The sequence below is a fragment of the Salvia hispanica genome, chromosome 5 (genome assembly GCF_023119035.1).
Source record: "Salvia hispanica cultivar TCC Black 2014 chromosome 5, UniMelb_Shisp_WGS_1.0, whole genome shotgun sequence".
Classification (NCBI taxonomy): Eukaryota; Viridiplantae; Streptophyta; class Magnoliopsida; order Lamiales; family Lamiaceae; genus Salvia; species Salvia hispanica.
The window spans coordinates 37,147,572-37,160,794 of NC_062969.1; the positions used below are offsets into that span (position 1 = coordinate 37,147,572).

The 13,223-nt window shown below is 37.7% G+C and overlaps 3 protein-coding genes across 8 annotated transcripts; all 3 read right to left on the reverse strand.

The window, feature by feature from the left end:
* Window positions 1-136: 136 nt before the first annotated feature.
* On the reverse strand, window positions 137-2,403 carry LOC125190411 (E3 ubiquitin-protein ligase RGLG2-like). Of its 4 annotated transcripts, none has more exons than XM_048087722.1 (10): window positions 2,298-2,403; window positions 2,077-2,197; window positions 1,765-1,990; window positions 1,576-1,689; window positions 1,393-1,490; window positions 1,227-1,306; window positions 914-1,147; window positions 676-838; window positions 529-585; window positions 137-433 (listed from the first exon to the last, which is right to left on the reverse strand). In XM_048087722.1, the coding sequence occupies exons 2-10, from the start codon at window positions 2,176-2,178 to the stop codon at window positions 350-352; spliced, it is 1,158 nt and encodes a 385-aa protein (XP_047943679.1). In that variant the 5' UTR covers window positions 2,179-2,197; window positions 2,298-2,403; the 3' UTR covers window positions 137-349. The 4 variants fall into 4 exon arrangements, with proteins under 4 accessions (XP_047943679.1, XP_047943680.1, XP_047943678.1 ...); XM_048087723.1 differs by having other exon boundaries at window positions 2,077-2,220; XM_048087721.1 differs by having other exon boundaries at window positions 2,077-2,201; window positions 2,298-2,394.
* Window positions 2,404-3,015: 612 nt separating this feature from the next.
* On the reverse strand, window positions 3,016-5,320 carry LOC125190339 (E3 ubiquitin-protein ligase RGLG1-like). Of its 2 annotated transcripts, XM_048087618.1 has the most exons (11): window positions 5,286-5,320; window positions 5,035-5,204; window positions 4,739-4,964; window positions 4,551-4,664; window positions 4,373-4,470; window positions 4,203-4,282; window positions 4,007-4,112; window positions 3,812-3,939; window positions 3,579-3,741; window positions 3,429-3,485; window positions 3,016-3,334 (listed from the first exon to the last, which is right to left on the reverse strand). In XM_048087618.1, the coding sequence occupies exons 2-11, from the start codon at window positions 5,167-5,169 to the stop codon at window positions 3,251-3,253; spliced, it is 1,191 nt and encodes a 396-aa protein (XP_047943575.1). In that variant the 5' UTR covers window positions 5,170-5,204; window positions 5,286-5,320; the 3' UTR covers window positions 3,016-3,250. The 2 variants fall into 2 exon arrangements, with proteins under 2 accessions (XP_047943575.1, XP_047943574.1); XM_048087617.1 differs by lacking the exon at window positions 5,286-5,320 and having other exon boundaries at window positions 5,035-5,245.
* Window positions 5,321-6,172: 852 nt separating this feature from the next.
* On the reverse strand, window positions 6,173-10,574 carry LOC125187561 (DNA-directed RNA polymerases IV and V subunit 4-like). Of its 2 annotated transcripts, XM_048084174.1 has the most exons (11): window positions 10,456-10,574; window positions 10,239-10,311; window positions 9,035-9,097; window positions 8,837-8,896; window positions 8,634-8,717; window positions 8,013-8,124; window positions 7,799-7,876; window positions 7,650-7,683; window positions 7,508-7,576; window positions 6,769-6,889; window positions 6,173-6,655 (listed from the first exon to the last, which is right to left on the reverse strand). In XM_048084174.1, the coding sequence occupies exons 2-10, from the start codon at window positions 10,282-10,284 to the stop codon at window positions 6,791-6,793; spliced, it is 645 nt and encodes a 214-aa protein (XP_047940131.1). In that variant the 5' UTR covers window positions 10,285-10,311; window positions 10,456-10,574; the 3' UTR covers window positions 6,173-6,655; window positions 6,769-6,790. The 2 variants fall into 2 exon arrangements, with proteins under 2 accessions (XP_047940131.1, XP_047940132.1); XM_048084175.1 differs by lacking the exon at window positions 9,035-9,097.
* Window positions 10,575-13,223: the final 2,649 nt, after the last annotated feature.

Sequence of the window (13,223 nt, forward strand, 5' to 3'; positions counted from 1 at the left end):
CAATTAATTTCAGGGGAGGAAATTATCAACAAAACTGCATACTTTAATATTTTATAACTAGAAAAGCAAATATTCGAAAGAATTATTCAACGATAACTAAAATCCATATCATAACCATTGCTGAAAAAGTAGATGATGGAGTCGAAAATCCTATACTCAATATTTTATCTTAAAAATGTTGTGATCAAGCATATCAAGTATGCAACTATATAACTCACCTACACTGCTCTTTAAATTCAGATAAAATTAGGAATGATCAAGTGTCTGTTGCTCAATATACACAATCAAATCGATATACGTATTTTCACACACACACACACACATGCTCTCATCTTCTGTTCAGTTGAGTTTACTCAAAAAGCCTTATTCTGGTTGTAATCTCTGTCCAACAAAGGGGACACTGGCTCAGTTCTTCACCACAGTCACGGCACGTCTGCGAAGAATATGGATGCAAAAACAATCAATGCACACGATTCACTAGGAAATTACAACATCTTCCAAAATGTCACATTATTTTTGGTGCTTTACCTGATGGCCGCATCCAAGTGCAAGATCCCGTTGGCTGTCATAACACACGGGGCACCTCTGCGGGGAAGATTTAGATAAGCAAACTCATTTTCATGCTAACAACATTATAAAAGTTAAAACAGCACAACACAAAGTGTGAGGATTCACCCTTTCATTTGAAGTGCTTGAAGTGGAAACAGGAGAGGGTGGATAGTTTGTTGAAAATGTTTGGCTTAGACTGTTTGACCGCGAAAACAATCTAGCAGTGTTCGACCTCAAGCTATGCGATGGAGGTGGCAAAGGGAGAGTTGTGCTGTGGCCTCTAGTGTTGCTGCAAAATAAAATACAGGATGCTTAGTTTTTCATCATTTGATCAATTGATTTCATGACAGTATCTATTTCTTACCCCAAGAGTCGAAGTTCGAGTGTTGCTCTGTATTGTAAAGGGATTTCCATGAGTGCAGCCAGGGCAAACTCAGCTTCCTTGTGTGATTGAGGAATGTTTCTTGACATGATTTCTGTGAAATTCACAAACTGTATATTGTCAAAGGCTCTGGCTGGGATATTGTCGTCAAACTCGTGCATCTTATCCCACGGCCCATCTCCAACTCCAACAACGATAATGGACAACGGGTATCCACTGCACAACACAAACACAAAGGAAAAGCTCAAATAAAGTCTCAACATAGAGATAAGTCCAAATTTCGCATTTGTACAACCTTGCTCTCACTATTGCATTAACTGTGTGTTGCTCCTGAGGGCTAAGCTGTCCAGCTTGCATATCGACACTTGTTGTGACCTTCCATACAAATTCGACGCACATCAAACCAGGAAGAAAAAGTGAGTTTGGTTTTGAGTAGATTGAAAAGCAAGCATAAAAATTACTTGGCCATCAGCTATGATCAAGAGAACATGATATTGACCACCACTTCGATCAACTATCCCTATAGCAGTTTCGATTATAGGAGCAAACGACGTAGGTCCTGAACAGTCACATAGCATCTTCTTCATGTACTATAATTATAAACATGGAAAAGAAAGCAGGAGTGGCAGAGGTGGATCATGGACCTGATAAGCGAACATGTGGAACGATCTGTCTATAACGAGAGAGTGCCTCCTCGAAGCCATTGCAGGGCCTGTTGTCCTCGTAGAAGCTGAAGACATCTTTATCATGTGTAGTCACTGCAAGAGAAATATCATCATTATTCATTATCATTGAGTTTGAAGAATGTGAGCAACATATATATATGTACCTACCATCGCCAAAGCCAAAACACGGGATGAGATTATCCTCATCGAAAGGAGAGAGTGTCCTTCCAATGATGGAGATGGCTTGCTGGTATGGATTAAGGCCATCACGTATGTCATGAAGGCACCTTCCGTTGAAGGAATATCTCCCCGTCCATTCATTGCTTTTGGTGAAGTCGATGCCTACTATCAAATTAGAGGATTCGAGGCCGAATTCAATCAGCGCTTCTGTAACCTTAACATGGTTAAATCATCACACACAGTCAAGACTGCAGCATAGAAAAATGAAAAGTGATGAGTTTGAGTAAATGAGATATATACCTGATCGAGAGTGTGGTAGTTGTCGAGAATTCTTCCATATCTCCTAGAAATTGTAGAGGAAGAAGATCCATGGCTGGTTGAAATTGAGTTCCGATGATCCATCTCGATCGGTTTTCGGAATCTTTCTGACCAAAAACACCACAGCTTCATCAACTTCACCATTTGAATTACAATTTTTTTCATGTCATTATAAAAAAAAAGACAAAAGTGCATGATTTTACCTTGAGAAACAGAACCAACAAACTGCAGAGACGAAGGAAACAATCCAAATGCAGGTCAATGAAGAGGCATTTCAAGCATTGAAAGGGCAGTTGTGACTGAGCTGACTTGGTTGCTATTATTCACTCAATACAACATTCGCATTTCCATTTATATTATTAAAACGCGCCAAGAAGTAATCAAGAAATAATTCTTACTTAATTCATTGGTTGGAGCCATATAATACTAGTATTATTTTCATGATCCTATCTATGATCTTAGATTCAACAATAGCCAGGTCATAATTCTGCATTATTTTACACTATTTTATTTTTTATTCATTCTCGCCGATGTTGACATTCATTCCCCTAGCCACTTTCCCAACGCTTCTAATTATATTCATCATGGCTACTCCTATCTCACGACGGCATTTTTGTCAACATCAAAAAATAATGAGACCTCATAATCTTTTATGATTAAGTTAAGAATCATTATTGTCAACTTTTGGGCCAAAATATGTTGTCTTTTTTCTAAGTGTCACGAGTACTCCATAAAATAAATTGGCTTCATTTTCAAATTTAGGACGAACCATATTTATAGCACTACTATGTATTGCAGATTTGTAGTATTTGATTTGATCAACACTTATTTTCATTGATATTTGTAGAGTAAGTTTGCATATTGCTACACAACTGATTTTGAGGGAACAAATTGAAAGCTGGAACTTAACCAGAACTCTTTTTTATGAATCTTAAATACATAGCATTTTGATGTCAAATGAATAAGATCTTCTCTCAAGTAAAAAAAAAAAAAAAACTGACACACATGATGTTTACAAATACAGTTTACTGTTTACTAAATCTGTAATTGCAATTAAAATTAGGACAAACTCGGTGTGCAATGCTTTATATAGACATACAAATCACTACTCAATCACACATATCATATCTGGTGTTTTAACATTGGCTTTGTGAGCTTAGTCATAAAGCTTTATCCTTGTTGTTATCTCTGTCCGACAAATAGGGCACCAGCTCAATTCTTCCCCACAGTCATGGCACGTCTGCAAACAATACCGACGCAAAGTAATCAACTCACAAATTTCAGCAAAAAACAACCATACAACTTTTTGCACAACTTGTGTTTTGGCGCTTTACCTGATGTCCACATCCAAGTGCAAGATTTCGTTTGTTGTAGAAACAAACGGGACACCTCTGTGGAGCATGGTTAGAGAACTATTGTGAGGAAACAACAAAACTCAAATGGTAACAAACAACACAAAGTGAGAGGATATATTATATATATACCCTTTGATTTGAAGAGCTTGAAGTGGAAACAGGAGATGGAGGATATCTACTTGAAAAGGTTTGGCTGTAGCTGCTTGAACGGCTCAAGGTTATATCGCTATTTGACCTCAAGTTGCGCGATGGGGGTGGCAACGGGAGGGTTACGCCATGTCCTCTCTGGTTGCTGCAACACAAATGTAGGCCTTTTAAGATAGTATTCAGTTTTTTCTTATGTGCAAATGATGAATCATTACCCCAAGAGTTTGAGTTCCAAAGTTGCTCTGTATTGTAAAGGGATTTCCATCAATGCAGCCAAGGCAAACTCAGTTTCCTTCTGAGGCAGAGGGATATTTCTTGACATGATTTCTGTGAAATTCACAAACTGCATTTGGCAATATGTAATCAATAAAGATTCTAGTCAAGCAAGAACTTGATTTGCAAGGTCTAACCTGTATATTGTCAAAGGCTCTGGCTGGGATGTTGTCATCAAACTCACGCATCACATCCCATGGCCCGTCTCCAACTCCAACCACGATAATGGACAACGGGTACTCGCTGCACAACACAAACACAAAGAAGTGAAGGGTCAGTCAGAGTTTCGACATCTTTTGCGAAAAATAAGTCAAGATTTTCACAATGTACAACCTTGCTTTCACTATTGCATTAACTGTGCTTTGCTCCTGTGGACTTAGCTGTCCGACTTCCGTGTCTACGCTTCTTGTGACCTTCCATAGAACGTCGGGATCAGACACATCAAACCAGGACGAAAAAAATGAAGTTATATTTGGTTTGGACTAAAGTAGGATAAGAATTACTTGGCCATCAGCTATGATCAAAAGAACATGATATTGCCCACCACTTCGATCAACTATTCCCATAGCAGTCTCGATTATTGGAGCAAACGACGTAGGCCCTGGACAGGAACAGATCACACGAAATAAATAAATCATAACTTAATAAACAAAGCAGGAGCAACAGTAAAGGTGGTTGAACCTGATAACCGAACATGTGGAACGATCTCTCTGTAACGAGATACTGCCTCCTCGAAACCATCACAAGGCCTGTTATCCGAATAGAAGCTGAACACATCTTGATCATGAGTAGTGACTGCAATATGAACAACAAGTGTTACGCCCTCGCGGACATTGAAGATGAAGTATGTTAGGACAGCGAGATAGTACCATCGCCAAAGCCAAAACATGGGATGAGATTATCCTCATCGAAACGTGAGAGTGTCCTTCCAATGATGGAGATGGCGTGCTGGTACGGATTCAAGCCATCGCTGAGGTGGTGAAGACACCTTCCATCGAAGGAATCCCTCCCTGTCCATTCGTTGCTCTTGGTGAAGTCGATGCCTACTATTAGATTAGAGGATTCGAGTCCGGATTCAGCAAGCGCTTGCGTAACCTTCAAACAATCAAATCATCAAACACAAGAAAAAACTACAAGCAAAATACAAACATCCAACGAAACATACTTGCTCGATAGTTTGATAATTATCGGGAATTCTTCCATATCTCGTTGAGAAAGGAGTGGTTGCAGCATCATCGGTGTTACGAGGAGAAGATCTATGGCTGATTGGAGTCCGTCCATTCGACATCTTCGCCCCCATCTCGCCTTCTTATATAGAATTTCAAGTCCTCTGATCTGCGTGATCAAATTTATATTTATATGAAAAGAAGAAGATACATTATTGAGGAATGGAGAATGAAGTTGGCATTTAATTACTAGAGTATTTTGTTTGAGCTGACTTTTTTTTTAAAATTTTTTTGCAGCTCTTCTCTTCTCTTCTCTTGTAAACTAAACATCACAATCAAGAAAAGAAACATTCACATTTCAATTTTCAAATGTTAGTTTGGAACGCGCCAAGGAAGTTATTAAGACAAATAATTAAGGAGGGGACCGACCCTATGGAATAATATTATTGTCATAGGGTCATAATCTTATCTTTAAGTTTCTTTTATCGTTAGTCAAAGGTTTCTCAATAAAATTTAATTATATTGGTAGCATAAACCAGCTTCATCAGATTTATAAGTATTTTAATATTATTATTTTTTATTTTTATAATAGTACTAAAAGAAACTTCGACCATGTCGCTGTTAGAGGCTATTCTATGATAATGATTGCTCACAAATCTTGATGTCGCAATTTCATTTTATATTATCATTGTTTTAATTACATATTTTCTAGTACAGTTACATTAATTTTTAATAATTTATTAATGTAATGACTTTAATTTTAATGAAATTCTATATAAACATAGAAATAAGATAAAAATAATTAGGTGTATATATAGATTACGGGGATGCGCTAACTTTTCTTAGATTGCTAACTCATCAATGCAGTGTATTAAAAATGTCAACATGATCGCATTAAAATGTCAACATAAATTTATGTTGATATTTTAATATACAATGTTGACAGTTTAAATATCAATGTACAGTATTAAAATATCAACTAAGTTTATGTTGACATTTCAATGTCATCGTGTTGATATTTTTAATACACTGCATTAATGAGTTAGCAAAGTTAGCAATTTAAGAACGTTAGCAAAGAAAAATAACCTCTAGGCATGTTGAAAGAGTGGAATTATGATAATGAGGTTTGTTAAATAATTAAATTGAAAAATATATACATATACTGAAAGATGTTTGAAAATGTATAAGTTGTGATTGTGGCTGGAAAAGCACCAGTGGATATTCTAATGAGAAACCGTTGACTTGAACTGCAAAACAACACATAACAAAACACCTAACTATTGAAAAGCAAGTCAAGACGTTCTAATTTGCACATATATTGCATGCCTAATGCTAGAAAATCATACTTATCCTTAACTACAAGTCCACAGGAGGTTCTAATTTTATTGATATAGGGTGGTTCAGTTAAAAATTGAATGAGCGACAATTTCAGTAAATTGTGATGATGCACCCTTCATCCTGCCAATTTAGCCTTCCCAAAATGCAGCATGGCATCAACGATATTTGCAATACTTGATTGCCATTAAACTAAAATTACTTAATGCTATACACCATAGGAAAATGTCCATTTTTAGTGGAGAGATGCACGTCCACCAAGCCCCACATCATGTATCATGGTTCCTGCCAACATCGGAATCGTAGAAACGTCAATAGTAAATCATATTTTTTCAGCCTACATTTACAGATCACTGTATAAATAAGATTGAACAGATTAATAGCCTCAAAAAACTTACCACATCCTCCTCTGTTAGCAGTCTATGTTGTGGAGTTTTTAAGGTTAGCCAATGCTTCTTTGAGATTTGCCAGTTCATCCAAAGCAATTCTTAGGGGATCCCTTAACTTGCTCATCTTAGGCTGGAAAAGAACATGATCAGTCAAAGTCCGGAATATACTATACTAATAAAAATGAAATATCACCTACTAATCAAAAAAATGAAATATCATCATTATCATATCATATGTTATCAAGTTTTCAGTTCACAAGCTTGGGGAGTTTAGCATCATCTCTAAAAAATAACCCTTGTGTCACTTGGACTATGATCTTTATTTTGGAAAAACTAACATCCATATCAGTTAAAGACTACCATGTTATGAGATCTTGTCATGGTTTTCATTAGTAAACCAGAGATACATAGCAAGCTTCACGATTTACTCTATGATTTCTTACTGCAAGCCATAAAACTTTTGATAAGTCAACTGTCAACCACATATGTTCTCAATTAAAAGCAGCTAAGATTATAGATGCCGGCCTTCTATCTCGTTAAAAGTGAATTTAAACCAATAGACCTCAAAACCTAGCTCACAATTCACATGCAGAACACTTGTTCGTAGACTTCCTGGAACAGAAGAATGATATGCCACTTACAGAAATATAAAAGAGATCATTTCTAATGTTTTTGGAACATAAACAATGATAGGAAATGAAGTAAGCTATCCACTCTCTTTCTAGTGAAAGAGATGTAGTAATAGTACCTTCAGAGCTGGGACAACAGCAAAAACTTCATCCACTGATTCAGGGCAAATATTGGCAATCAAGCAGATCTGAAGTTGTTGATGCTTTGTTAAACTCTTTTTATGACATTAAGATTGAAAGACTAAATCTCGATTTACGTACCTCACATTCAGAAACACCATGCTTCTTCAGTGGCCTAATCTGAGTTAATGAAAAACAATTCTAGAAAGGATGGAAATGAAAGTACATATGGTTTCTGACATTTATGAGGGAAAAAAATGTATTCCATATGTTACTATCGATGAGGATACTCAAATATCTTCTTCACCGTCTCAGGTTTTGCATAGTTCCCACCTCTCTTGGCATATGTCAGTCCCATATCAAATGAACTAATAATCAGGATTCAGGATAATGCTCATCGTCAATTTTTAAGGAAGAATTTATTTCATCATATGCAACTCGATATGATCAAATAAATGTAAGAAGAAAAGTCTAAATGACAATAGCTTCAACCTCTCAACTTACACTGGGAGTTTTATATCAGGATCTTGAGACAATATAACCATCTGATCCTGGATGCTCTGCAATATATCTGCAGCTTCACAGTCCATCAAACATGCAGAATTGGACGGAAGCTCTGCACATAGATAACAATTCAGTTCAGAGAAAGAAATGAAAAACAACCATAATTTGAAATCATGCTGAGATGATCTTCCTCAAAGGAAACAAAAGATACTCCCTTTGTCCCGGAATAGGAGTACATAGTTGTCTCGGCACAGGTTTTAAGAAATGTAAAAAAAATGGTGAAAAAAAGTTAGTGGAGTATGAGTCCCACCTTTATATATTAGTTTTATAGTAATAAAATGTGAGAGGAATGAGTTAGTGGAATGTGTGGCCTACTTATATGTATGGTAAAAGTGAAAGGAGACTCTTATTGTGGGTCGGACGAAAATGGCAAAAAGGGACTCTTATTGTGGGATGGAGGGAGTATTATAATTAAATCAGCACAATCCAATCAACACTAGCATAGTCAAGTCCTGACTCAAATTTGTATATTGAAAGGCAGCCTTGTTAATAAATGAACAAAGTACATAATTTAAGAATATTCAATAGATTTCAAATAAGATTTTTATAATAATTATTAACCTTGATCAAGTCTTCGCTCCACCAGGGCTGACCCTTTGCCTGTGGATTTTTTAGAGCCATTTGCAGTTTTGTCACCTTTTCCACCTTCATCCATGTCATAATGAAATGTAGGTATAATCGAAAAAGAACAATCAAAACTCTAATTCTAAAAGCAGCATCATTCTCAGTTGCCGAGGAAATGTAATTAGAAGGATCGAGAGAACCTTTTGCAGCTGGAGTATCAGCCTTCCCATTCAATTTATGAGTATGTGTTTCAAAACTATCTAGCATTTGCAATAACAAAGAAAGATTAATATAACAACTAAGCACACTGCAATATAAGATATGGCATTTATCATTCCACCTGAGTGAGTAAGATTAATAGCAAAAAGAGTGATTACACTTAGTGTTTACAATTTAACCTTCAGAATCAAACTGAACTTTTTTCCCCTTTTTCTGTTTTCCTGAGCTGTCACCGTTCCCAACTGATTATGTTGCACAAAAGAATATGTAAGGACATCCAGAAAGAATGAAAACACTGAAAGGAAAGTTTAACATGTAACGGAAATAAGAAACAAATGACTGAAAAAAGTTCATGTAACAAATGAGAAGATAAACCGTGGGGTTAATAAACTACTTTTTATCATGTACTAATTAGTTACCTGTAAGCGCAAAAGTACCAACAAATGTATCTTCTTTAAGAGGATAAATATAGGACAAATTGTTGCCATAAAACCATGAGCCCAACGAGATAAGAAGAACTACGAAGCAATCAGGACTCGGCAGTTAGTTCATTCTTCAATATACCATTCTTAGTATTCTTTAAGATCATACTGTTAGTAAAGTTTACGCGAGTAGAAGATCAATCCATGCCAGCAGGTGCAGCTATAACTCAAATATATAGTGTAGACACCACTTAGTAAACAAAACTTCACTATGGAGTAAATAATACTCCCTCCGTATCCTAAAAATAGAAACTCTTTCCCTTTTGGTCCGTTTCCTGAAACTAGATATTTTCCTTTTTATGAAATAGACCCTACAATCCATTAACACTAATTCCACTGCTTTTTCTCTTCATTTCTCTTACTTTATCATTTTTTTCTCTTCCTCTCTCTTACTTTACCAATTTGGCATTAAAACCCGTGTCGTTTCCAAAGTTCCTATTTTTAGGAAATGGAGGGAATAAATATCAAGACAAAACCATGACAAGGTGATCATGGTTCACAGTGGGTGTAGTTATAATGTTTTCCAATCAGATAAAAGATGTGAGACACAAGCCACACCCGATGTGCAATAAATTAAGTCTTCCTACAAAGTAATGCCTTCTTTAACATGTATCGAACTACTCCAGAAACAGGTTGAAGTGTACTATTAAGCAACAGACAAAATCAGGAGAGGAGAGAAAGATAATAAACCAATTTATCACACATATTTGGCGACACATCCAACATTGTTTACTGAGTAATAACAGTAATTTTCGAGCAAATTATGGGAACAATTATCTATTAAAAGGGAAAACGAAAAACATAAAACAACAGCAGGAACTTAAAATTCACACATATACATGAATGAAACAGACACCAGCGATAACATATATGAATTCAGAAAATAGAGCAGAAGCCGTACCAGGTGATTTTAGAGCATTGCCCCCTTTTCCTCCTTTCTCCGACATTTTTGTGATACTTGAATTGCCCAAGCCCTACAAATGCGCAGGCATTCCAATTTTCTTCAGAGTTATTTCGAGAAAACACAAGAGACAAGCAAAATAAAGAGGGAAGGAAAACCAAGAATTTGAAATCAGAAAGAAATAAAGCTACATTTTTTTGCATGCATAAATTCTCACCGTAAGAAGTGCGGCGGGAGCTGAAGTTAAAGCTGGTGATATAGTTCACCGGAGAATCAGAAGACTCGAGTTGGGGTTCTGCTCTGCAACTCTAACTTTCTTTTAATTAATGATGGAAATGTCAATTTGGCAAAATTCTAAGGGCTAGAGTCCAATTTTCTAAAAGTTAAAAGCTGCCCTATGTGGAATAATTCTATTGAAAGTACTTCATCCCTTAGACACTATATATCCACTTCTTACTCCCGGAAGGTGAACTTCCGCTATACTTCCCCTCCAAGGGGAACCGACCGCATGACGCATCCCTCCGGGCGTCAGTCCTCGGTCTAACCCACTTACGAGCTAACGGAGAGCGTTGGCGCATACCTGGTCAGCAAAACGGCCCACCGCGCCCTGGTGCACTCCCCTTTAGGACCCCTATCCCACTTCTCGATTCTTGGTAGTCCTCTTCCCGTGCGGAGCAGTGGCTCTTGCCAGGCAGCCACCGATCTTCGTCCACATGTGTTGACGACCCGCTGGTTGAGCTCGCAAATCCGGTGGATCGTCGCAGACACCTCCAACCACCCCTTGGCCACCGCGGCGTACTCATCCTCCGTCCACTTCCTCCGGCCAGTGGTGGCAGTCGGGCTGCGATGACTCGCCGACCGCCTTGCCCTTCCCTTCCCCTCGTCTTCTTCTTCGGCGCGACCGGCGTCGCTTGAACGGGAGTATCATCGTCCCGAAGATCGATCCCTTATCATGCAATGACAGAAGGTCATCGCTAGAGAACTGCGTCTCCACCGGGAGTCGACGTGTGAGGCAAGCTGATCAAAAAAAATCAAGCGGGCGAGGCGTGTACGCGTCCACTCCAGGTGACCCCTGCGCCCCCCACACCGGCATCCCGGGATTACGCCGTCTTGACGTCACGGCATCCCCCACTTGCCACATCATCCCCATCATCTGCTGCGGCATCATCCTGGCTGCGCATGCGAACATACCCCCCACCGGGCGAATGCTAGCCAACTCCCTGCCCGCCATGCATCCCCCATGACATACCTCGGCCCCGCCCTTTTTCCATTTTCAGCCATCATCCCCATCATCGATTCCAAGGGATGTTAAAACCGGGCCATCTGCCCCATCAGGATCCCAGATGCTTGTGGGAGTACGAAAACCGCTCGTCGCGGACTGGACTCAGCTGTTGTGATCCACCACTCGATGATGCTCTTTGAATACGTAAAGTTAGAGAGAGAGAAAACTCGTTAAAACAAGCGGTACAAATGAAAATGAAACGAAAATCGCGTTTATATATGATTTAAAAAAAAAAAATTGAAAATCGGCGCTGGCCGATCGGGCCTCCACAATGGCGGCTAGCCGATCGGCCAGCGCAATCGGCCAGCCCACGAGCCGATCAAGGCACCACGCCGATCCGTCACAATCGCGTTTTGCCGACAGAATGGTTCGGCTAGCCGATCGGCTAGCGCGACGACCGGGCTAGCCGGTCGCTAGCCGACCATTGCGGATGCTCTTATGTGATGACAACGGAGTTTGTATTTTAAAAGATACTAGCATTTACTTTTCTGCCCTCCGTTTCGTAAAAATATAATAAATGATTAAAATTAAGAAATAGTAAAGTAGGAGACAATAAAGGAGAGAAACTCTTCTTTATCTTATTTTTAATGCACAATTAATGAAGTAAGAGAGGGTTAACAACAAAAAATAATTAAATTCTCATCTTATTGGAAAGATTAGTTTTCACAATTTGAAAATACACACTCTTGTGAAACAGACTAAAACGGAAAAAAATGTCTACTCTCATAGGAACCATATGAGTACAAACATATAACCGCTGTCCACTAAAAATATTACTCCCTCCGTCCCAAGGTATTAGACCAACTTTCCTTTTCGGGATGTCCCAACATATTAGACTCATTTCCTTTTTTAGCAAAAAACATCTATCTTATTTTATTCTCCACCTACTTTTTTCTCTCTTATCTCTCCTACTTTTTCCCTCTCTCATACTTTACTCTCTCCACTTTAACTATTTAAATATCAATTCCTTAAATCATGTGCCCAAAAGAAGTGAGTCTAATACTCCGGGACGGAGGGAGTAGTACATTTATCATTTTTTATTGTCCATGAAAAATAGGACAAATTCAAAAAAAAGTTTTCAACAACTTCTCTTTTACTAATAATATGGACCTCACATTCCATTTACACTATCTCTCTTACTTTTTTTTCCCTTCTCTCTTACTAGTGTTAACACCTGTGCTATGCACAGGACAAAAGATTTTTAAATAATGAAGATATATTAACTTAAAATAAAGAATATAGAGTAAATAAGTATAAAAATGTATTCATTGATAAGAACTAATTAAAATAAGTATTTATAATATTATAAACAACGACAAAAGAATATTTGTACAATTGTACTTCTCTCACCCACTCTCAATGAAACATTTCATATTTTAGCAAATGATTGTATACTATTTTAATACTCCCTCCGTCCCACTTAAAATGCAACATTTGGGAATCGGCACGAGATTTTATGTAATGTTGTTTTGTGTGTTAATGAAAAAGAGAGGAAAGTAAGAGAGATGAAAAAGTAGAGATAGAGTTGTTTCCATTTTATGAAACGTTTCATTTTTAATGAGACAACCTAAAAAGGAAAACGTTTCATTTTTAATGGGACATAGGGAGTATTTGATATGGGTATAATGTAAAATAAATAGAATAAGACATACAAATAAAGAAAAAGGTACTACTACTATTTACAAAAGAATAAAAAAAAGCAA